We start from the raw sequence: 25,989 nt of genomic DNA, 5'->3' as shown, positions 1-25,989 counted from the left end.
GGAAAGCACTGTTATATATTATTATATTATATTATATATAATAATTATATATATTGGTCAGGATTCAGGAAGGAATATAGTCTATATCGCTCTGTCAAGCATGCTGGACCTCAAGTGTGGAACAGTACATCGCCGGCTACCCGACAGACATCAAGCATGTTCAGTCCATGTCCAGTGTCCACATTCAAGTCGAAATACAAGTAATTTCTACTGATTGAATACTAGTCAGCCCTAAACATAACCGGACCTCGATCAATCAATTAGTTTTTATTAATATTTTCCTCATTTTAAAACATCACACGACTGCGATACAATGAAAAGATAGGAAGGACCCGAAGAAAGAAAGCACCCACAAGGAATGGAAAGAACTAATAGAAAGGGCCGCGGCTTCAAAAAGATCAACATCGAAAAAGAACTGTGACATCGGGCACTTTAGGCCGAGGTGGATGTTTGAGTAAAGGATCGCTACTGATGCGTGTCGTTCGACATCCTCCTATCTGTTCGTTACATTGCATTGTGTCTTATCGAATTGTACATTGTATGTGTAGCTTGTTCAAATGAAAATTATAACCCAATGTATTGTGTCGAAACAACCTGGAGTAGCCTTGATGATCAGACACCCACCTTAGCCTAGCTTTAGGCGAAGTAAAGAAGAGACATGATCACTTATGCACACTGAATGAAAAGTAGTGCAGAGAATATAAGACGCAAGCGACAAAATGAGGTGGCATGTGGCGGGGGGAAAGGTCGATGTTAGGTCGTGGTCCGGTAATCCCGAAGGCTGGCTAGTATTCATTTAGATTAGAAACAAGGATATCCAGCCTAGATATCCCTGAGAAGAAATTGTTTGTATTACGACTTGAATGCGGACATGCTCAACGACTGTCAGATAGCCGGCGAGATGTTGTTCCACAATTGGGGTCCGGCATACTTGATAAAGCAATGCGTTTTCTTGTATTCACATTCACATTGACCTCGCTTATCGCACATGCGTCATAAATTTTTGTCACTGGTTGTTTTATGTTATCCCTTATTTCTTTCCATTCAGTAACTGTCCGACTTGTAGGCTACAAACTACTGGAGTTTTAAAAACCGCAACTATAAATAGAACTATAGAACTGCTCAATGTTTAAAACTCGCAACTATGACTAGAACCAGAACTACCCAATTTTCAAGAGCCGCAGCTAGAACTGGAACTCGAAGTAGCCAATTTTCAAAATCGGCAACTAGAACTAGAACGAAGTTACCCAATTTTCAAAATCCGCAACTAAAACTATACAAATATTCACCTTTTAAATTTCGCAACTAGAACTAGAACTAGAACTAATAGAAAATCCTCGACTAATTGAAACACGACTATTGTCAACATCGAAAAGAACTGTGACATCGGGCGCACTCTAGGCCGAGGTGGATGTCAGTCTAAAATACCTCAAATACGCGTCGTTCTGCATCCTCCTATCTGTTCATTAAGTCGCATTGTGTCTTATCGCATTGTACATTGTGTGTGTCTTGTTCAAATGAAAATATGACTCGACGATTATATGTTTATTTTAGAGTAATCTGTCCAGTGTCCATTATCCTAGCTGTAAAAGCTGTGAAGGAGGACGAATTACCAAACGGAGGCCAATTAGGCGTCATCAGAGGACATTTTCAAAAACCTGAAAAGGAGGACGTATGGTAACCCGCACATCACAGTGCTAATTTCAAACACTACCTACATTTCCAAAGGCTATAACTTATGGGAAAATATAGCCCGGCCACAATAGTATTTGAAATCGTATTACTATCAAATTGTTATTAAACCGTTCAAAAATATGATTATTGGTTCTCAACCATGAAAAGGTTAGGAACAATGTTCCCTCTAAGCTGCGCACGTGCGCAACTGCGCAGTGCTGAAAAGGTCTCAGCGCACAGAAAATCTACGCTGCGCACAGAAAATCAGAAATGATGTTTTTTTTTATAGTTGTTGCGCACTGTTGTCCAATGGAACACGCAGGCGCGCAGATTCGTAAAAATTAAGATGTAACATTGTCAGGGCCAAATAGTGTTATCACTGAAGTCTGAAATCGAGGTACAAGTGCGCCCCACAAAGGTAACTATTGCGCTCTGTGAAGAAATGAGAATTCACAATCACGTGCGTCTCACGGAAGATATTTTTTCAGTATGGTCTCGTACGCAAGAGCGATACTGATATCATTTCAATAGCGCATTATTTTCCGGGAATAGCGAAATAACATGGTTTAACAAAGTTATAAATAATAATGGGCTAGCTCGAAGTTAATCTCCGAGAAACTAACGAATAGTCTTCTCCGCGTGGCATGAACATTGCGTAAGATTTACTCAGGACCGTAACTTTCGCACCCAAACCCCCCAATTGGAGGGGCCGAGCTCGAAGGGGGTCCAAAATTATTTCGAGAATTAACATAAATCATGGTGTATTTTTTGGAATTATTCAAGAATTATTTTTCGCGCTACGCGCGTTTTCTTATTGTCAGATATCTGATTATTGGTTACCCTTTCCCAACAAAAATTACGCATGATTTATAGAAATGGGCAGTTGAGCGTCAACCATTACCGCACCATGACGTGCCAGGATATATGAAGTTAAAGGCTATGTAACATGCGACTCCAAGAAGTGCGCCAGAACGATCAGCAGCGAGAAAACCTTGGGCGAAAAAGACTGCCCCGGTGCTGACCGAAAACTTCGATATATACAAATATATGTGTAATTGTCCATGTCCATAGGCGCCTAAATGGCTGGCGCCGAATGCTCCTGTCCTGGCGATCCGAGTCCCACAACAAGACAAATGCCATATCGAGGGAACATTATTTTCCAGTTAAGAAATACCAATTTGAAACCGTGTACGTCTTTTACTTTAGTACGTTTTGGCGATTTCAACATCTTTTGACACAGCAGATAGGGGGTCACGAAATACTGGAAATAGCATCATGTGACGAAGTCATTATATCAACGGGTACGCCCGAAGATGTTTTATTGTTATTTAGAGGGCATATATATTCAAACACACCTCACTGGATCAGCTCTACCGGTAAATCTGATTATGTGAGCAGGGAGAGGATAAAAATTGATAGCAATATATATGCAATTCCCGATCATATTGGCCGATGCAATCATGAATTATATAAATTTTTCGCGCTTCGCGCGTTTAGAGACGCTGCTACTAAATGGGCACCCAATGTAGATGAGAAGTACCGGAAAAGCCTAGAGACCTATAGGGGGGTCTGGGGGGCGAAGCCCCCCAGTAGTAGTTTTATCACCCTATTGGAGAGTGGTTGAGCACTGTTGTCCGAGCGCCTGCGCAGTGAGTTGGCGTGTTTGCGCAGACTCTTGAAAAATTAGAGGGAACATTGGTTAGAAACCATTGATATAGATTTATAGAGTAACTTACTGTCGAAGGCATTGCGTCGGATCTGGGGGCTGGAGTAGGGTTACCAATCTTACCATATTTTTGTGACACAAATTGCAGACGTTCTTTAGAGTCCACTGGCGGATTTCAAAATGAGGTAGTAGCACATTGTCAGATCATTATGACGTCACACCAGCAAAGGTTTGCCTATCTACTGGAGGTGGTCACGATCCGATTCAGTAGTTTGTGATTGTGTGATGTAAATTGTAACCACGGCCGAAGCCACATTTTTTTCAGCCCTATCCTACCCAAATAAACACTGACCTTGGGCCCACCGTAAGGTAATCGATACAACCTCTGGTGGCTTACTATATATGCATCTGGTTTCTATATTAGGGTTATCATATTTTGAGATCAAAAAAAGAGGGCACTTTTCAAAAATTCTGAAAGCTCTAGTACCGGCTGAAAAAACTTGTGAATTTGAAATTTTTTCTACCAAAACCTCTGTGTTGACTAAAAAAATAATAGGTCATCAATTTGACTCGGCTCCCGAAAAACCCGATTTTTCACGATACTTTTGTGGTTTTGATTACAAAAAAGGTCGTCAATTTGATCGGCTCCTTCATTACCCACTTTTCTACAGTTCTGCTAACCAATTCTGGCTATTAGTCAACTTTTTGATTGCGTGTTAATACTTTTTCGGAAAAAAAGAAGACATATTCCCAAAAAAGAGGACATTTAGGCGTCATCCGAGGACACTTTCAATTTTGTAAAAAACGGGGGACAAATCATCTTAAAAGAGGACGTATGGTGGACCTATTCTATATGCATCTGGTCGTTAAACGATTTGAATGAATTCTGTCAATAACATTGGTTCTTCCATATATTAGGCTACTATATAATTTTGACCCTCGATCTCTCCGCCCACATGATCAAAGTTAGCGGTAGAACTAGTTTAGGATGATAACTTCGAAAATGCAGGAAGGGTAATTGCACAATGTAGCCTACATCGTTAAGTCTTGTTCATGTCACAAGGATAAGATTATTGATCAGCCTAATGCCGGTGCTCACTGCGCACCACTGAGCTATATAAACAACGCACATCCGGCTTTTTCCAATCTTTTGTGGTCGCGACTCCATTTCCAATTTGAAAATGTTCCGTGGTTCAGCTTAAAATATGATAAAAGCTGATTTGGCTACGAATTAAAGGTTGGCTCCTTTGCGCAGAGTTACTCAGGGCCTATTTTGGAAGCTGATTAGGCCTACGTTCAACATCTTCGCGAACCCCAGAATAAAGGCAAATGACCCCCAGGTTTAGAACCTCTATCTTTGAATAAAGCATCTAAACCGACTCTATACCGTTCTCTCAAAATTGCGATTACAGTCAGACTTATTATTTCATCATCAGCATTGGTTTATTAGCAATTTTTATCAGTTCAATACGCCACAAAAGGCAATACAATGAAAAGATAGGAAGGTGTCGAAGCGACTTCGAGTAGTCTATGGAATCAGACACCCACCTTGGCCTAGCTAGGCGATGTAAAGAGGAGGCATGCACACTGAATGAAAAGTAAAGGAAGATAGTATAGAAAAACCAGGCGACAAAGAATGGGGTGGCATGTCATGGAAGGCGAGATCGATATGTCAGGTCGTGGTCCGGTAATCTTGAGGATGGACTAGTATTTATTTAGTAGTAATTGCTTGAAATTGCTTCAGGAAATGATGGTTACTTGTGTGTTATTTTTGATCGCAGTTTTTGCTAGGGTGGTAGTCCCCATATTAAAATCAACATATGTGATACTAAATCGCGCGTAGCGCGAGGAAAAATTTCATGTAACACAAATGTGCCTAAAAACAATATTGTTTATGTTGATTTACGAAAAAATTATGAGTTTACTTCAAGCAAGCTAAAATACCTAGTTATCTACATCCTGATATGTCAAGTCAGTTTCTGCTGTGAGTTAGCAGCTTATTCGCGGTACTGAAAGTACACTCGATCAGATATGAGTTGGGAACGGCTATGAAAAAGAGTTTAACCCGAGTCCAGACCCCGGGCAGAGTGTGTCTCTTTGTCTTGTTACTGTATACCAGGGGTGGTGGCCATTCGGCCAAATTTTTCGGCCGAAGGGCCATCCGCAATTGACGAACCATTAAGCGGGCCACTAGCCGCGCGAACATTTTTCAAAGTTTATAGGTCAATAATATCGTTACTTGAGTATTTTGCGGGTTTGCTGTATATTGCTGGGCTCAGTTCGCAAGTACAAGACTATTCGGCGTCTGGACATATCGATATCGAAAGCTTCTGCCAACGTGCGTCAATCATTCTGTGCGTAGGTTTCATCGTCGACGGTCTTTCTGTGTCATGTTGGACAATTCTCTCGTAATTGCGAATACAGTCAGACTAAATCTGGTACATTAGGCGTTACTTTCATTTTCAGGAGAGGGTAAGTAACAATAATAAAAGCAAGAAATCGAGGGACAACATATTGCGCGAGGAAAATGTACGAATATCTACAAAAAATGTGACTGGCCCATGGACAATGTTCCCCCCAAGCTGCGCGCGTGCGCAGTGCTGACACAGTCTCTTCGCACAAAAAAGCCGAAGTGATGACCTTATATTTTAGTCGTTACGCAGTGTTGTCCAAGGGACCGCCCAGACTCGTGAAGAATTAGAGAGAACATCGCCCATGGATCTGCCAATGCGTCGGAACTGATATTTTAGTCTCAACATCCCCAGAGTTGCGACCAAACTTATCAAATTGTTGATTGGCCCTGCGAATTCACAGTCTGAGCAATTCACATTTTTGATAATATAACCAATTTTGAAAATTACCTCGCGGATCACGGGTGGGCTGCCCCAGCTGTATAGAACGATTGATACGACATCGTAAAATTTGGTTGGAGCTCAAAAATGTTCTACAATGTAATCAACTCCTAATCAACTCATGCTATGAAACTTCCCAGAATGGACCAATCATCCCGTGAGAAATTTCTATTTGGAATATTTCCTGAAATCGAGTTACTACTCGAATCAGGTTCAAGGACAGATAACTTTAAATCAAGTGACCAAATACAGCCGAGATCACTTACAACTGCCGAATAAACTCTGGAGACAGAATATGAATCAAAATGCATTTTATTAGCAAGCACTCTAGAATAAAAGCAGTAAGCAAATGCGCCGAAATGATGAAGAAAAATATTAATCCTACAAGTCCCATAAATCATCCGAAGAAATAGCATCCCACAACTTCCTAATACGGAAAAATACCACAATGGCATCAACCTAATACGAAATCAACGACGGGTGAATGCGCAAGTGCAGATACATCTCCGCCACCTTCATTTTGTCACCAGAGCACAGGCAAAATAGTTAGAAAGAAAACGCTGCTTCACAAGACAGTGAAATAACCCCAAAAGCATCAAAATATTCGGGAATACTATAAATTGATTTCCTATAACGCCTGGACAAAAGTAGCAAAAAGATTGTAGAAAATTGCGTTTAAATTAGGAACTGAATGCTGATAAAAACACAAATAAATATAAGTTGAGCGTCGAGTCGAGAAAATATGCTGCGAATCATCAAAAATGATGATGTAAATCAAGCAATATATAATCTGTATACATATAGATCGCATGGAGCGCAACAGTCCGAGAGGGCGCATCAGCACAAGATTACACAATAACGTGATAATTCAAAAGTCAAATGCAAAAACAGTTGTTACAGAACTAGTACTGATAACAGGATATATATTTAGCAACTTCGATCATAGATTCGAATAATGGGTTCGAGTTTAAATTGTTTTGACATGATAGTAACCATGGGAAAGCAGATACAGCATAGTAGTAACTGTTTCTACTACTAACATAGGAAAATGTGAAACTGTCACCACAGAGAAAGGATGTAGAGACTTTGGCATAGTTTCTTACATTCCAACTTTCTTCAAGAGTTTTGAACATTGACAACACGGTAGTCATTACATATTACATCATAGAATATTTCCTCTCATGAATTGTCTACGCATTTTTCTCAATACCATATGTGTGGTTAGTCGGTCTTCCATCAAGTAATAAGAGTACACAACACGTAATAGATGATAAACCGTAAGTAGTGTTCAACTTGACACACACACACACACACACTTTGATAGAAGTGATGTTGCGGTAACATACATATAATAAACGGATTGACTCATAGCAAATAAAGAACACACTGCGCCACACTGGATGGGAATAACGCGTTATATATGATATGAGGTACCAATACGTTGGCATGACATAGATAGAATAGTACCCTGTTCAGCACAGGGACTTGTGCAAAAGGAAGGCACTGTACCATATCTATATTTCCGTCTTCGGGTACCTTTTACGAATGATCGCCACATTATCCTTGAACAATGTCGGATCGTAACGGACTTGTGACGACGTCAATGGGACGCTGCCGAATAGTTTTGCGAACCTGAATTGAAATACACCGTCACAGCATGGATAATATTGTGTCATATTCTGGCTTTCATTGTCGCAATCAAGTCAGAGGTAGGTAGCATTGAGGACTGAGAACACAAATTTAGTTGAACAAAACTGGATAAGTGTATTTGTATATGCACAAACTTTCAGCCGATTCCCGTCCCAGCTTCATAAAATCAACTACTACTGTTTACCGACTATTTAAAATGCAATTCAGCGGAATCACACTGCTGCTGCAATTTGATTTTGCCTGACCGCGGTCACAAGGCAATCTCATTCACGACATTATCCAGGATTTTCGTCGCAAATATCAATCCTGCGGGCTATTACACATACATGAATGGCATGTTCCGTGGAGCTCTTGAAACCAAGTTAGATACGCAACTCTTCTTACGCAATGAAATAACAGGAAGTCAAGAGCAAGAGATGTTGCTAATAGCTACTGCAAATGTTTATTGTAACTCTCCATTCATCGGCCAGTATCGCATGTGCTCTCGAATCTATTTTTGACACAGCACACTTTACCGTACATGTGTACATAGCACACTGAACAGTACATGTGTACCTTGTACACTCGTTAAGTCATCACTTTAGTTAATGAGAAAACCATAGGTTCTCCCTGTAAAGAAAGACAAACGGAACCTTCTTCTGTTCCGAACCATATCGTAAACGCATAACATATGTCGGGTGACATAACCTTAGGTCAGCCTATCAAATTTGAATTTTATTTATTATGACATCGCCGAGATTGCAAGATCATTATGGCAAGTCATCATCCTATTTTTGGGGACTTGAAACTATTTGACGGATAGATCAAAATCAAAGTCTATTGCAAATTAGCTAAATAAAGTCAACAATGTAAGTGAAACCCACAGTGTGACTATTACATTTTAATTAAAAAGACCACCGGTAATTGTACCTTCCAGGTACTTCTACAAAATACAACATGTTGAAACCAGAACACTATCCCGAGGATATTTGACGTCAACGGGCACCACATTTTGTAAACTATCAATCCACACTTAATTGATGATGGAACTCGACAAACTAGTCTACAAAACACATTCACCACGGAAATAGGCTGGTAACCACATTTATTACCAAGACAAAACTTTTCCAGCCCGGCGCCGATATCCCGCGGCTACATTGAAATCACAGCAAAGAAACCCGGGCTCATTCTCACCTATTCATGCAGGCTTGCCTTTCCGCAAAGTGTTTCGGGTCGGCCCACTTGGACTGGTGATAGCCCGGTTGTCCGGCTTGATTTGCACTCGTGTCCTTGTACTGCTTCTTTTGCGTAACTGCACATCGACAAGAGCGTCAAGTACAATAATTAGTCATTCAGATCAATACCGGACCTACATCAAAATATTAAGCTGATACTGATACAATATATTTATGCCGATAAAAATGCGGCACTTTGCAATCAGAATCTTCTAATTCGGGGCAGTAATGTGAGAAATGTATCCCATATAAACTTCATGTATATTTACAAGAGTGAGAAACTAGTAATTCCACTCTAATTGGCATATACATAGTTCAGAAAGCACGTCCTTTCGGGATTTTCACGGAAAATCAGACTCTTGCGGTTCTCATAAATCAATCCAACAGTACTGGAGACCCTTTACCCCAGAACAGTTGCAGTAGTGATCGCGATATTGGACAAGATAATAACAATCGGTTACCGGTGAATTCGGCACTTGGCGGACCCCCTCCCCAAACCTAACCCGAAAACATTAATACAAAATGCTGAAATCGCCAATTGCCGTATATCAAAGTTGAACGAAAATTTTCAGCCTTTTCTAATTTGAATTATTCAAAGAGAGCTGCACAATTTTTCCAAATTACACTAGAATTAGAATTATAGCTACACAATTTTTTTCAAGTTAGAATTACAATTCCAAACTAAATGAGAATTAGAATTACTGAATTTACGAAAACTTGCAAATTGAATCAAGTGAAGTTCATATCAAATCACACCAAGCTTGGCTCGTTGCGCGCTACACTGTTCTCAGTCGCATATTCTAGAAAACCAGACATTAGACCCCAATTAAAAGTGAGCATAGAAACATTTCACAAATTAGATTAGAATTAGATTACCGCCACTCCGCTCTAATTAGTCCAATTAGATGAATAAAACTTCTAGTTTGCAAGTGGACGTTACATAATGTGATCTTAATATTATCTATATTGTCTGTTATCGACTAAACGAATTATAGAATTATCTTGCTAACCAAGTGCCGTATATTACAATACATGTTTATATTCAGCGAGTCATTCATTTTCGAATACATTATTACAATATAGATGTGCTGAAATCACTGGTAACCGGCAAGAGTTGACAGACCCAGACAGATATTGATTAGGCTCAAGTCGAGACCGACGTACTTACCTTTGATAGGCGGCAGTTGAGTGACATACGATACGAGATAGTTCATCAGGATATCTTCACAGTTTTCCAGTTCATTCACTTCATCCCTTACCGAAGGCGGTAACCATTGAGAGTAAAGCGCGAGATAATACCTAACAAAGAAAACCCGGGTGTTACAGTCGAGCAGAGGCTGACGCAAGTGACATTCAGCATACTTGTGAATGAAGGCTGCGCTGGTCAATATAATACTGTAGGAGTTTTGCCATTTCGACGTGTACGCTAGTTTTGAGCGGTTCTCGTCCCAGACGTGGCTGCGCGCCGGAAAACCGACAATACGATCCGGGAAGGTACGCCAGACTTCGAACGAGAAATCGATCTGAAATAGTGAACAGGCGTTGAAAACTGTTTTGTCAAGTTAATTCCCAGGGAGTGCATTTATTAACGCCGTCTGTCTCTTTTACTGCTGTCGATTGGAGGAGGTGGGCGACTGATTGACAGACTTTACCGGGTTACGAAGTCGTTCCGACTCTTTTCCACTTCAAACTGACAGTACTAGATGATTCTGATATCGCACAGACCCATACCTTATTTTATCACAACGCCATTGCTGTGATTTTCAAGACCCAAGTTTCAGAAGATTCACTGCAGGGTTGTAGCAAAGTCACAAGGCTCCGAGTCACAAGTCAATCTCGCTTTTATAGATTTGACTCAAGTCAAGTCCGAGTCATGGTATTATCACTCGAGTCCGAGTCCAAGTCATTGCGTTGACTGCTCAGTTTCCAGTTCAAGTCTTGTTAAACCGGCATTTTATAACTGTTTGGTGATATCGAATGGTTCGCATTTATAATATACTCATTTTCCTCACTTTTAGCAGTTTCTGAATAGGTTTGTTTTGCTTTTACAAGTGAAATCGTCACGCCCCTGTTAGTTCTGCTTTTTGAGACTTCTTATTTGTGTGGTTTCAACTACTGCTTCAGCTAGTTTTGACTTATGTTGACAATGGAGTAGAAATTCAAGTTGTTACTGCTACTGCCTGGACCACCTCTGCCAATCTGTGACTCTCTGATATCTTCCCACTGGCCATGCCGATTGTGTGCGACTGGCGCTGTATATTTTGACTTGCGCAATTCACGATATTGTCTCTGAGCAATCTTGTCCGATTTATTTTCTATGTAGCGGTGTTCGCCAACCTCGGCGCTACTTTAATTATTTCTCGTTGGTAAGATGGTCAGATTTGGTCACTTACAACCCTGCGGAATGCCTCCGCAAATCACCGGGGCCCCGAGACTTCAACGCAAAACACTAACCTCTTCCGCGTTCAACATCGTGTCTTCGTCCAGACTGAACACGACATCGGCGTCGATCTGTTCAAAAGGCCAAAACCGGCGTCCGATATGTCGCGGGGTGTCCTGAATCACGCTAAGAGGCACTTTGCCCCGCTTCGGCGACTCCACAGGCCATCTGCTGGTGGCTGGCGGCGCTTTCTCGCAATGCCACAAGATTACGATCTGAAAACAGAAGTCAGGAATTTCCGTCGATGAATTCGACATGTTAAATTCGGCACCAGATACCCAATGAATTAAGTGTCAGAAGAACTCCACTTACCCTAACCCAGGGCCGGCCAACCCATGGCCCGCGGGCCACATGTGGCCCGCGAGAAGGTTTTGAGTGGCCCGAGAGGTAATTTCCGAAATTTCTAATATCATCAAAAATGGATTGCACAGGTTTTGAACTGGCAAGGCCAACCAAAAATTTGATTAGTCTGGCCGCAACACTTGAGATGTTATGGCTAAAATATCAGTTCCGACGCATTGACAGATCCATCAGCCATTCACATATTGGTATATATCTTCGTATACTACAATAAAGCAGAATAATTTGCGATAGATTTATCAAAGGTAAAAATTTTCTACAAGCTTAGGGCAATATGTTGTCACTCGATTGCTTGTTTTTAATATTGTTGCCATTTTGCGAAAATGGAAGAACACCCAAGGTATCAGATTGAGTCTATAACCATATTCGCGATTACGAGACAAAGTGTCGTTCAACATATGCGACCTTGCGTTTGCGCTCGCGGTAAGACCGTCGACTATGAAACCTAGGCACAAAATGCTTGACCCATCTTGGTCGCAGCTTTCGATATCGATATGTCCATGCGCCGAATATCCCAGTCCTAGCAAACTCAGCCCAGCGATATACAGCAGGCCCGCAATATAATCAAGTGACAACATTATTGACCTATGAACTTCAAAAAATTTTCGCGCTTCGCGCGGATAGTGGCCCGCGCAAAAGTTCGTCAATAGAATGTGGCCCTTTGGTCAAAAAGGTTGGCCAGCCCTGCCCTAACCTAACACTAACTTAAACTAAAGAGCCATATTGGAACTATATTTTTTAGTAATTCATAAAGGAGCCATACACCGATGTTAACCCTCTGTTACATCACAATTGAAGATTCATGATGTCATTGCAGCACTAAATCAAAGTTCACTACATGGGATGGGCCGTAAGTGCCAAATTTTTCATGTAAAAACTGATGTGATTTGCCCGAGAGCAGAAAAAAAACACTACCCGGTATATTGAATTGATAAATGAGCAATCATACGCAGGCAATATTCGACATAAATTTTAGCATATTGAAAAGGGGGATTTGCCACCGTGTTGACTGCACAAAGACTTGTCTCAGCTACCAGAAGAATAATGGCCGAAATTTGCAAACAAGCTGCAGAAATATTGACAATTAGAATGCTAATTAAGTGCAAAATCAACATTTAGCGGGAGAGCCATATCTTATCATCAAAAGAGCCATAGATTCCCAACTCCTTAACTCCTAACCCTAACCCATCAATACATAAATACCAAACGCCGGATTCACCAAGTGCCATAATTTTATCACAATCCACGCTCATATTCGTGAAACATTCATTTTCGATTGCATTAAAACGATATTGACGGATCGCTATCATAATAATTACGGTCATTACATTTGTAACGCCGAATTCGCCAAGTGCCGAATCCATCTGTAACCTTCCGGTCGAGACGCAGACATAGCGCAAGGATCTAACAAAAGAACTATTACCACATCATTGTTCTAATTGCCGACTCTACACGGGCGCGAAAGAAGGCTATTAAACGCCGGTAATTACCTGCGCGCAGGCCTCCGATTGAGACAGAGTACGCACGAGCTTAACAATAGGGGCGGCCGAGCTGGTTACGGGCGACGTGGCGTGAATCACAGCAGTGAAGTTCCTCGGTACGTTCGTTCCTAGATTACAAAATCACTGTCAATATTTGCCTTAAAAAGGCGATGAAATTTCCGAGTGATACGCGACGGATGAGCCCGTTTCAATCAGTGGCCTGTCGAAATATGGACCGCAAACCACAAAACGATACACTTTCCTAGACAACAGGAACTTGGCAGTAAGAATAACACGGCGAACGGGCACGGCGGCAGCAAATTAGCATGCTTGAACGCTTCGCTGAGAGATATCCGCAAGGAATATAAAAAAAACTTGATTCGCGAACAATGCCATAACTGAGTGGCATTTCCATGCCGTGTCTGCATAAGTGGCCATTAGCGACTGAAGAGTCGCACTTAACGGCGGCTCGCAACAAACGCATAATTTTCTCGAAGTGTAACATGGCATTACCCGGGACAACTTACCAATATGATTATACTGACTCGGGTAGGCGTGTAATTCCGTGCTGTACGAAGGCAAATACACTAAGCCCCCTTGGTTCGAATTCCAAATTTGCGGGGGCCTGGCGAGTTCTGGGAAGACGCGGTCGTGAATAATCTGTCGGGAATGCAAATTACGGTTTAAAAGCGCCTTTGAAATTAATGAGAAAGGCCCAGTACCTCCAAAGCCGTATCTACGATTCGGGAGACGGACGAAAAGTACTTGTTCCACAGAAATTGTGACTGCTGCCTTAGAAGCATAATATCGTCAGGGCTTATCTCCCTTATCATGCCGGGCACCTGGAGACGAAACGCGAATCTTATCGAGCTTATCGGAAACGAACTGCTGACTAATGGAAAACGCAGTCGTACTTGAAGTAACAATCGTTCTTCCCATGGTAGCGCGGCCTTTTTCCAATCGATGATTTCTTCGAAGGGCAACTGCCAGCCGTTAGCTAACACGACAGGAATGCAGGCGGACTTTAACGACTCTAGAAATCGAAACGAGCCAAGCCGACGGCCTCTCGGAACCATGCAAAACGTGGAATTGTGTAGTAGCTCATCGTAGTCCCACCTACAAAATCAACAGAAAACGATGGCAATACGTTAAAACCAGAACGCGATAGCGATCTTCGCCGTATCTCATATCTAACGGAAAGAGTATCGTCGTTACATAGATACAAAAGCAAACATCCCGAATCATACAAGGTAATAACCTGGAGTTGTGTATGTATCATAAAACAGAACAAAGACCCCTGTCAGAATCGGAGAGCTCGCAAAGCGTAGTAGAAACGACGTGGGGTGATTACGTCACGTCTGGAATGTGAGATCTTATCAACAGAAAGGTTCTCATAACCCTTTTTTGATCACGTTGCCTGTGGATGGCCCGCAAACAATCCATCAATGGAGAATCAAATCACGCCCAAACCGAATCCATTATGCTCATATTCCGTGCCCCCAATAAAGTGTTGCCTATTGTTTTGCTTCGACGGACAGATGACCTTTACGACTGCGCATGTTATTTTTCACAAGTACACCCGGTTCGGCACGAAGGCCCTTCGCGCGAAGGCACGCTTATGATGTGGTAACGCGCGACTTTAAAAGGGTACGCCAAGTTGACGGTTCAAATTGAAGTAGGCCTACTTCAGAGCGACAGTCAACACCGTCTAACGAAGTCTAAACTTGAAGTTGTGTTGAAATCTTGTACGAGAAAACAGGTACGAGCAGGAGCCCCGCGAGTGCACAATAAAGCATTTCCAAACGTATCACGTTTCCTTATCATCAACATTCCGAGAAACTTGAGCTTCGTGACATTCGAGCAAGATTTTTTTCGGTAAAAAACACCGCCGCGGAATCAATGAACGCAACCGGAGAAGCAATCAACGCTTTTAACAAATTTGCAACTCGAACTCGAAACAACAATTTACCACCTCGCCGGGTAGTTAGTAACTGATATCTTGTCCGGCGAAGATAAAAGCCTCGCGCGATTCCCATCGTTACAATAGATATGGGGCATGTTCCGTGCCTCCTTCGGTTATTTATATAACGTGTGAATCACCAGAGTTTCTCTTATCCGCTATCATGCTCTTCATTTACTGTGCAAATACTTTAGTCACTGTCTAACTTCCTAGACTGCCTATAAACCCGGCAGCCTCGTTGGAGCTGAATATTTGACCAACGGGGCGGACGGATCAATAAAACTGCTGCCCGCAGCGGCGGTCGTTTGTGCAACAGTCTGCAATGCTCCAGCATTCGATAGTATGACAAGTTGACACAATTTAAAAACCTATTATTCCCAACTTAGTTGCTAAGAAAAAATATTCTAAATCTATGATGATCATATCACGAAGTACCAGACACCAAAAATAAATCTAAGGATCTTGATAAATACTTTACAACTTCGTGAAATAGTATCACGAGGTAAATCAGCGTAAACCTACCATGTTTACAGCAATCAGTATATGGACAGGGACGCATTGCATTATTAAGACTTACCATTAAAATACTTTGACAGCTTCACAGAGAGCAATAAAAACCAGTAACGCTAAAATCAAATACCACCCGATTAACCTACGCTACAGCTGACGACTTGCCCGTGGAGGACTAGAGTTGGTGAGATTAAAATTCCGACAATTGGAATTCAATTTCGCATGTGCCATGACTAATTTCACACCACCACCCACAGACTTACAATAAACAGAGAGTTTGAGTAACTCCATATAGAGGCAAACTTCAATGTTAAATTGGCACCGTCCATTGCCGGAATGCCATTCGATGTCACAGTGCCATGTTTAGCTTTCCTTTTCAAGGCAAGGTGCTGTTAACATCGGTCGCTGTTTCCCGTACACTGCCGCCGCACGCACGAAATCAGTTTGCTGTATACCGGTACGCGATATTACATACCTTACGCACACCGTGCAGGGAAAATCACTTTGTTGTCTAGCAAAGAATACGCATACGCGACGAAATCGTTTAATATCCCGCCTCGATGTTAAATATCCAGTTTTCTATACCCGCATTGTATTCCTCAGGTCGTCAAACAATGATTCATTGACCGTGACTTTGATAACACCGCAGATACGTAATACTCAATGGGAGATTACGCCGCGCCGTTATCGCAACGCTACAAGCGAAAGAGAACGTGCGCTAATCTATCTGGCAGGTGTACAAGATTAGATTAAGGCTTAATGTGTTGAAATACATATCTGCTCCGTATCGCGCCGCAGTTGAACGATATCCGATAGCAGTAACTTAACGATGAACCGTGAAAGCATTCCGTGCGGTCGATAGTATATTGTATCCTCCCGCGAAGCATTACACGGAACTCAGCTTTATAAGGTCGAAGTACATTACACATTACGAGGAAGTGCTTAATCGTTTCCATACCCCTTTTAGCCATTTATATGTATTTCCGCAAAACAAGCAGCAGGTGCGCTCTGGTGCAGCGATATTTCCTTCGAGAGCAATCATTCTGGATGACTCCTCAACACGTACAGTGTTTCGTCACAAACTACGTCTACAAACAAGTGGCCGCTTTTCGCTTGGCTTAACTTTGAATATTATAATGAGATTCTACGGGCTTGCATAGCGGCTAAAAACCGGGAATTACATGTCAAAACGCCAGATGGCAGACAATCTACCGGTGATTAGCCAGCAGATCGTTTTGTAAGCGCAATGTAGGTATTACATAATGATATCGCAGAATTAGCTACGCTGATTCATCAGCACCCACATCGTGGTCGCGACTTTCGATTGATGTATAAATTGTATATATTGGGTATCAAAGATCTAAGATATCTGTTTGAATATCGGAAAATGTGTGTTTCGTTGTTCGTGTTTCAACAGTTATCTGATCAAAAGCGGTAAAGAGTTTGAAGACATGAATACAGTACTGCAATAGTGATACAAGACACAGTTGCGTGTTAACCTACAACCTCTAGTATCGCTCAAATTTGCATTGGTGCAGATTGTTGTTATTCTTTACATTCTATTACACATATCGACAATGTATTTCCAAATAATGCCCAGATGAAAATATCACTGACAGGCAGCCATCCAAAATTGATCAATTATTCCGGTAGTGACTCGTCAGTTGTAACTACCACTAACCGCTCAAGCGACGCGTTCGGCGTTACATGCCAGTAAAACATCAATAAAGTAACGGCGTGTGTAACCAAGACGCTATCAATAATGCAACAGAAACGCGCAGCGCATTTTCATGCTTTATTACGTCAGATTGCTGTTAGGATTTTACAAATTTTTATCACGACAGGGCAAGAGGCCCAAAATACAAGATGCCAGACTATCTACTAATGACCTGATTAGCTAACAGATCAGATCGACATCTAAGTATAATGTATGTATTACATTACATATAATGATATCGCATAATTAGCTGCACTGATTTATCAGCGCCCCCATTGTGGTTGCGACTTTCGACTGATGTATTGAGAACATTAGGCATCAAAGAGTGAAATGAATCTGATTGACGATTAGAAAATGTCTTTTCCTTGGGGTGTTTTAACAGTTATGCGATCAGAAGTGGTAGGATCGATGATTGTTTAGGCAGAGAATAGAGAATACCGATAAAATTGTGTCCGCAAGTAGCACCGATATCCAAGCATACTATCTTGATACGAGGCCCCTGTGCAACGCCTCATATACGACTATCTGCCAACGGGAAACGTTCCTGCTCTGAAGGCGCATTAGAGTAGGTCTAGTTAGCTAGTAGTGGATAACTTACGATGGTCCTTACATAGAATAAAAGCATATGTACAATTAGAGCGGCCGCAACAACACTTGAATTTCGAATTGAGTATTGATACAAACGACAAGAGTCCAATAATGAATCACCATATTTTCGATCCCACGGAGTCTGGAATTATGTTTCTCCTCTGATTACCGCCTTAACCACCGAAATAACAGTGAAACATTAAAACCGCACCATTCAAACAGTGCTCCCCAAGCATTTCTACATGTTACATGTTTCTATAATTCAATATCTCACAGAGAACGCCACCAAATTTCTCTTGCCATTCACCGCTGCCTGTAACTAAACCCAAGGGTCGGAACACCCTGAAAACGGTCACGTTATTAATGCTTTTGAGCTTGTATTCAACCAAGCCTAGACTTGATGTGACAATATCGAATAAGCAAGCTCAATTTTCACACTAATAGTAAATTACATGTATTATGTATAAAATACATTGTTTCTTTTCTCATTAATATATTTTTATTCTTTGGTTATATCTCATGGTGGGTCTCACAATAAAACTCGCATTCAAAGTGGGTCGCTAATTGAAAAAGATTGGGATGCACCGATTTGACAGACGCAGTACTGGACGACAATGGCGATCGCGGCATTTTCAGAAGTAACGACTGGCGTAAAACGACGTCGTAACGCTGCGTTTTTACGCCGCCATCAAACGCAAGAAGCAGACCTAATTTATACGCCGCGCGACCGCCACGCTGCTCTGCGATTCCGTTATGAGTACGCCGAGACCACGATAAAGCGATAACGCAACAGACCCACGGACGGAGTTGGACTAGATAATTTTTGTCTTTTCCATATTAGAATATTTATGTTATTATAATAATTACACAGGTTTTTTCCAAATTAGATTAGAAGTATAGCTTCAAGTTAAATTAGATTCGAATTAGAATTACCGAATTCGTGAAAACTTGTAAATTGAATTAAGTTTGGTTCGTACCAAATCAGAGTTCATTATCGTAAGTAACAGTATGGCAAAATGTCTGTACACCAAGCTTGGCTCGTTTCAGATCACACAGTTCTGCAGCATTTTCAGGAGAACCAGAAATGACATTAAAATTAAGATTTGAGCTTAGAAACACTTCGCAAATTAGATTAGAATTAGAGCAAAGTAACGTTTCAGAAATCTGATTATAATTAGACTACCGGCATATCCCGAATTATCTAGCTGTCAAGGTCTGCCCATTGGACTCCGAAATTACATCATAGAATCAGGTACGGTAGGCTACTAGATTTTCGCCCGACCTGGTGAAATAAACAATGCCGCGCCGCAGTGTACACGTACAGCGCCTAATTTGGCGTCATCCGTGATCGAGCGCCAAGTTTAAGTCCCGGCCTAATCCCCGTACTACAGCACGCGACCGCGCAACGCCAGAGGGGAGATAAGGGATCACCGACCGAGAGTCACGCTAAGCCTGAGGTGGATCTTTGAGTTGCGGCCTACAGCGAACAGCTTCATAGCACATCTTCACGCAAGCATGTTGGCGTAAGAATGAAAGTGAAGACAATACAGTCGGTAAGACTAGGTACGGAAAAAAATCAAAGACCGGAGGGATATCACAATACTACATATGATGTCGAAAGTCCGAATACGCACTTAGCGGACAATGCTGTCCTGTCCAGCGTCAAACGCCCAGCCTAGTAATTTCTATGTAGCGGCTCATCCTGAAGTTATTTCGAAATAACGGTTATGTATGTCACAGGAAAAATGAATTGTTTTAACAAGCGAATTTATATTTATTCCCAAACCCCAACAAAATATCTCTTAATAGCAATATGTTTGTATAAGTGGGCTATAGGCAATTTGGCGATTAAAATGAGTTCGCATAGTAGAATATTTCATCTCAGACGACCATTCTGTTTCCGCGAGTCGGTAAGTTTTAGCGGTTGTGAAGCGGAACTGCTTCGTGATTTCTCGGATTAAAAAAAATAGTAATTAGGTTATCAACCATTTTGCAAATTTGGAGATTTCGCGGACCACCTGAAATTGCTTCGCGGACCCCCCCCCCCACCGACTTAGTGATAGTGAAAAGTGAAAAGGAGCTTATGATTTTAGCATTAGAATATATCATCTACTGTCACCTGACTAGAATCTTAAAAATTAGTACTAGATTCAGATTCAAGCACTCAATCATTGTGTCCAGCCACCCATTAAACCTTTAGAGGAAATATTTGATCTCCAAGTCCGCCACCGCTCCAAAGATACATACCACGACGCCGGCAATATTTAACAAGCAAGTAAGTCACCGTGCGAAAATTGATTCGGGATAATTATATCGCCGAATCGAGTGCCGCGGAACTATAGATTCCACGCGAACAAAACCCGGAAACGGCAACACAAAGCCGCTCTCAAGTCAAAGAAATGGATGTGTGTCAACGATTCGGGAAACCGCGGCACGGACCCTTCACGCCAAAGCGGCTTAGCTCCTAAGACAAAGGAAACGCGATACACCCGTTACTTCCGCCGAGTAAACAAGGTCCCCGTGACCTAATTGAACGCTGTTCTGTTCCGTCACAGACGGCAGGCTCCAGCCTACGAATTAACGCTTCCCGGCAGCGCTCGGCGTGGTTACCTAACGGGCCGGACGCGCCGCAAAAGCCCGCAACGTCACGGCCCACCACAAAGGCTGCCGCGGGCAGAGTAGGATGATTAGAACTTAGAAGTGTTCGTTTTTACCAAATCAAATTGGAATTTTAGCTACACAGTTCTTCGAGTTTGATTAGAATTTCTGAATTAGCAAAAACTTGGAGATTGATTTAAATCCCCAATTGCAAAGAAATATAACAAAAATCAAGTTTTGTTCATATCTAATCAAAGTTCTAGTAATCATATGAATTTAAAATCTTTGTACACCAAGTTGGCCCATTTCGCACTATACAGTTCTCATGTAGCACAAGAAATTAGATTCGAATTAAAATTACAGTACAGAAACATTTCACAAATTAGATTAGAATTACGCTACCGGAATTTCGGCTCCAATTGGATACCTTGAATTATCTATTCGCCCGAGTTTGGTTGGTGGCGGGTATTTTCATCGGCTCGCGTCGCAATTTGTCAGCCACGGGGCGTGTGCATAAGAGCCGCACGAAATTGCTTTTTCCGTAATGAAACATAAATTACTCCAAACATTAGACGAAGCCGGGTTCTGCCGCGCAAAGTCGGTCGCACTTGGCTGAACTCTATTCGCGTCGCGCGCGGAACAACGAAATCAATAAATATCGAGCAGTAACTAGAATCGCATCGCCTGCCGCTTTCAAAACCCGACTAACGTGATTACCAGCAGCCACACTCGCAAAACTGTATCGGAAAATTTTTTCTCACTTGTCGTACTGTTCATTATCGGCCCGGCATCGGCCGTCGGCGTGCTTTTCCCACGACTTCCCGTGTCTGCACGTTGTTAACATAATTATATCATCGTCGTTATGAATATGATAAAGTGCATTCCTCGTGTTCGAGCCAATACCGTAGGTGTATCTGCAAACATAGGTAATCTTGATATTGGGCAGTCGACAAACACAGCCAACACCGCGCTCACCGTTTCCCTTTGAAAGTTAATAAATATTTTCTGAACGGCGGAAAGAGGTTTCTCTTCAGGTGACCTGAGTCGCCGCTGGCGAGCGGGTGACTCTTGCCGAATAGCGGCAACGACACGTCGAACCCGTCTCTGTAATAAGTCTTACTAAAGCTGGCTTTGGCCAAGATGGCCTCGCCGATATCAAACTCCATATCCTCCAAATAATCCGGCCAAGTGCCGGTGTACAACGTAAAAATAACGTGATTGCGCCCGTTGTTCCAGTGTTTCAAACGCGACACTTTAGAGCCGAGGCTCGACACATAGTCCGGAGAGATACGGTCCCGGTCCGTGGTGTCGTGGCTCAACACGAACAGACAGGCCTTATCCGGGTCACTGGTATAGTGTCGGGATCTTTTGATTGCGTCGAGAATGTTCTTGTAATTTTCAGAAAGTTTTTGGTCTTTCGATGTAGGGTAGACATAAACGCGGAAACCGTTTCTCCGGCACCGTTCGAAATCGAAACAGCTGTCCATGCGGCATTTTCTGCCCTTATATACGTGTTTATAAGTCTGCGCGCGGCTGAGCGGATCTCGGACGTCCTCGTCGATTGAGGTGTCGTCCAGATCCAAAAAATTCGTGAGCACTCGAAGTTGACTTTGGTCTGCCAGTCTCGGTGACTCGGCATATTCTCCATTCGGAAGTTTAGTTGACCTCTTCTCGGTATCCCCTGTTCCGATTGAGTGGGAAATCTGAAAATTATTGTTTCAATATCGGTTTCAGGACACCGCAAAACATACTATAATTATCATCATTTTAATAAGCCAGGGCAGGCAACATATGGCCCACAACGTGTCCTGGTAGGCCCTGATATCAGTTTTCATTCTTGGATATTGTGACATCATCTGGAATATGTGAAGTCGCTATTTTTTGCATTGCATCAGGGCAGGGGTGTCAAACTCAACTTGTATTGCGGGCTGGATTCAAACCTCCAGATCGCTCGCGGGCTGGGCCAAAATGCTACCTCATTGAATTGAATACTATATTATCAAGCCTACATTATTATATTATATTATATTACGGACAACAGCGGTTCAACTCTAGCAACACCTTTATTCGCAAAGAACCGAATTGCCAAAAGAAATACGGTGATTGGCCATTTGAACACCGTTATTATTAAATAACATTGTTGTTTTCGATTCTGGGAATAACTATAGTTTTTAGTACATTTGTCAATAACACTCTGAAGTCGGTCCGTGCACTTTTTTGCACTGTCAAAATTGGGTGTCAATGTCAGCGACTTGTTCCTAATTGCGACTAGAGTCAAACCCCAAGAACGCTGTCGGATGGTTCTAATGTGGCCTATGAACAATGAACATAATCGACATTTGCTGTCTTGAGGGATTATTAAATGGACGTATTTCTTGGTAAAAATCTCGGCATTTGTTAAAAATATGCTGGATAATATAAGCATTTTAAAATCTACCGAGAATTGCTTCGTGGCCGGATGAAATCGTCTGACAGGCCAGATGCGGCCCGCAGGCCGTATGTTTGACACCCGTGCCTTAGAGATGCGCTTCATCTATTGAAGAAGTTACCCAACCCTGATGTAGGCTTCAAAGAACACTTTTTTATTTCTAAATTAGTTGAAGCGATATGTTTTACGTCTATAGGCTACATACCCGTACCGGTATGTATGGACACATTGGAGGGTGAAATAAGTACTAACACCAGCATAACGGGTCTTATATATCCAGATCCAGTACTAGTTAACCTAAGTTTTAATTCCTAAACGTATCTCAGGCCTATCTCTCGCCTGTGACTGGTATGGAAATCGATGGAGTGCTGACTTATGGTAACAAGTAGGCTATAGATATAGCAGCAAATGATATAGAGCCTCGGAACCGAACTACTACGTTTACTACAAGATCAGAATTAAAGGAATCAATGTTGCGTCAAGAAAGACAACTTGGATTCTTATAGATTAGGTTTCAACATTAAATAACAAGAGATTGAGGTAGTTGATGCATTGAAATACAGGACAGAAGCCATCAAGATTTCGCAGACGTTGAATCTCAGTATAAAAAAAATCACCAACCAAATAACAAATAGCTTGTGACAGTCTAAAATCTATAACTGCTGAGTGCAGTGCATGTAGCCATAGCCCTAACTAGTTGAATCACCAATCCCATTCTTACAAAATAGAAACTATGATAGGTTGAGAAAATTCGGTAAAACAGTGAATGAAATAAGTATATTATTGTTCGCCAACTTATGTATATTAGCTAACCAAATACAAAAATAGAGCTTGAACTGTGACGGTAGAATCAACAGTTGGATCAAAAAGCAAAACTCACCGTAAAACCAATATATAAGAAAATGGCAAGGCAGACAGTGCAGATTAGTAGGGCATACCGCTTCTTCGCCTGCATTTATATGCCGTGCCTAAAAGGCAGGCGGTTCATTTATATTATCGCTGAATATCTGTGAGGGTGACGGACGTACACATGGAACGCCTCTAGTATCTCGAAAATATGATTATCTCATTCAATCAACGTCATACTATGCTAATCTGTAAGAATATAATATATCAATTATAATTACTGCAGGTTCAGTTGATAAACACACATAAGCGGAACAACCTCAAAGCAAGGAATCCAAGTAGAAAGTACACAGTAAAGTGGATATTTAAATAATGGAACTCCTTGTTTCTTAGTCTAGTCTCCTACCAAGAAGTGACGGAAGTCTATCTTGCCTTGCCTCTCCTCAGTACAAATTCTAAAAATTGAGGTTCTCGAAAGCAGAGATATACAAACTAATTCGCAAAATCTGGTAAAGCAGCCTGTCAGCTCGCCAACTTTACATTTCAGGAAAACCCTGGATTCATTTTAGCCAGGTTCATAGCAGATTTACTGGCATGGCACTTGAACTTATTAAGCTCCGACATGAAACAATATTCTTCAAATAGGTAGAGATTAGGGAAATGGGTAGAGCAGTAAACACTGAACAATGGGAATATTCAACTGGTATATTCGTCAGTTTTCATTACAAGCACAGCAACATTCTGCTTTGTACAATAAGGTACTAGATTTCAGGGGAATTTTTATTGGATCATGCGACAGATGTGAGATAGTTAGCAAACAATCACAATGCCTGTTTCGAATTCATCTTATTGATAGAAAGTGTCTGGAGTTCAACGTCCAGTGGAATATTTGACTGATATGTCGAAATTTTCAGTTGCGAGATAGCTTAGTGCAAGAAGAGACTAGTAACATATTAATCGAGACAGCAAATTTTGAGAAAGCAGGAGGAAGTCTGTTTATTTTTGTCTGCACCATCAGGGTGTCACGACGATGGCGCAAGGTTATCAGGATATGCTGATATGGGATATGATCGCCAAGCGGGAAAGCTACGGATGACAGTTTTTTGACCAAATCTTTGGTCTGACGTGGCGGGGATTGAACCCACGACCTACCAAACAAAGCCTCGCCAAGGCGAATCTTTGAAGATTAGGACATCACTTTCATATCGAACACTGTCTTTGAAAATCTTCAAATATACGTTACCGTACCATTCACCATTCACAGTTCACCATTCACAGTATTTGCCACAGGCATATAATTGTAAATCTACCTTCCAATAACAGGTGGATTACAATTATTGAGTATAAATACAACTATTTACTGATAACAAAACAAAATTGAACAATTAGTATAAATTGAACAATTAGTATAAAATAGAACGCAAAGGTGGGTGAAAGAGTGCAATATTTGAAATCAAAAAATGTTATGCTATTTCATCTGCTTCCACTGCTTTCAAGGCACTGGCTTCCTCTTTTGTAGTATGTCAGGTATGCAGTGTAGTACGTACTTAGCATCATTTTTTTCGAAGCACACTGCATTGCGTTGGTAAGGAGTGCTCACGAAGTCGTTTGTAAGATCTATTTCAGGCCAACGTAGTGTAAGCAACGTCTTCATATTCCATAGGACAGCAGATCATAGACAATAGATTTCCTAATTTATAAAAGTGTAACCCTTTCATACATCTGATTAGTATTGTACTTTTACCGAGATATTCAGTTTCGTTACAATATGGTTTGGTTTCAATAAAAACTTCAATATCTGTGATCCGCCTATGGTTAGATGGCACATTTACAGATACAGATATATTCCTATTGCAAATCCTGCGAGCTGTGACATCTTGATCACTATTAGGTAGGCTACATTTAATTATTTCTGAGGCAGAGTACGATATGAAGGTGAAGTCAGGAAGATAGAAGATTCACCACAGCAAGGCTTTATAGCACTGTAAATCATACCAGCTGTGGA

The 25,989-nt window shown here is 41.6% G+C and overlaps 2 protein-coding genes across 2 annotated transcripts in view; one reads left to right on the top strand and one right to left on the bottom strand.

The window, feature by feature from the left end:
• Window positions 1-25,989, top strand: part of LOC145440848 (cell division cycle-associated protein 7-like) — a 346,780-nt gene that overhangs the window by 175,805 nt on the left and 144,986 nt on the right. The gene's annotated exons all lie outside the window — the stretch shown is intronic.
• LOC145440824 (exostosin-1a-like) lies at window positions 6,487-24,309 on the bottom strand. Its single transcript, XM_080318576.1, has 12 exons — window positions 24,019-24,309; window positions 21,686-22,413; window positions 21,472-21,624; window positions 14,252-14,453; window positions 14,060-14,179; window positions 13,865-13,997; window positions 13,347-13,465; window positions 11,511-11,711; window positions 10,419-10,579; window positions 10,225-10,355; window positions 9,016-9,133; window positions 6,487-7,824 (listed from the first exon to the last, which is right to left on the bottom strand). Exons 1-12 carry the CDS (start codon window positions 24,091-24,093, stop codon window positions 7,707-7,709), a joined length of 2,259 nt encoding a protein of 752 aa, XP_080174702.1. The 5' UTR covers window positions 24,094-24,309; the 3' UTR covers window positions 6,487-7,706.

This window comes from Botryllus schlosseri, chromosome 6 (genome assembly GCF_051294905.1).
Source record: "Botryllus schlosseri isolate E-star chromosome 6, Bs_hap1, whole genome shotgun sequence".
NCBI classification, from domain to species: domain Eukaryota; kingdom Metazoa; phylum Chordata; class Ascidiacea; order Stolidobranchia; family Styelidae; genus Botryllus; species Botryllus schlosseri.
Note: the sequence above shows the minus strand (reverse complement) of the source record. Positions and strands in the feature narration are given on the sequence as shown.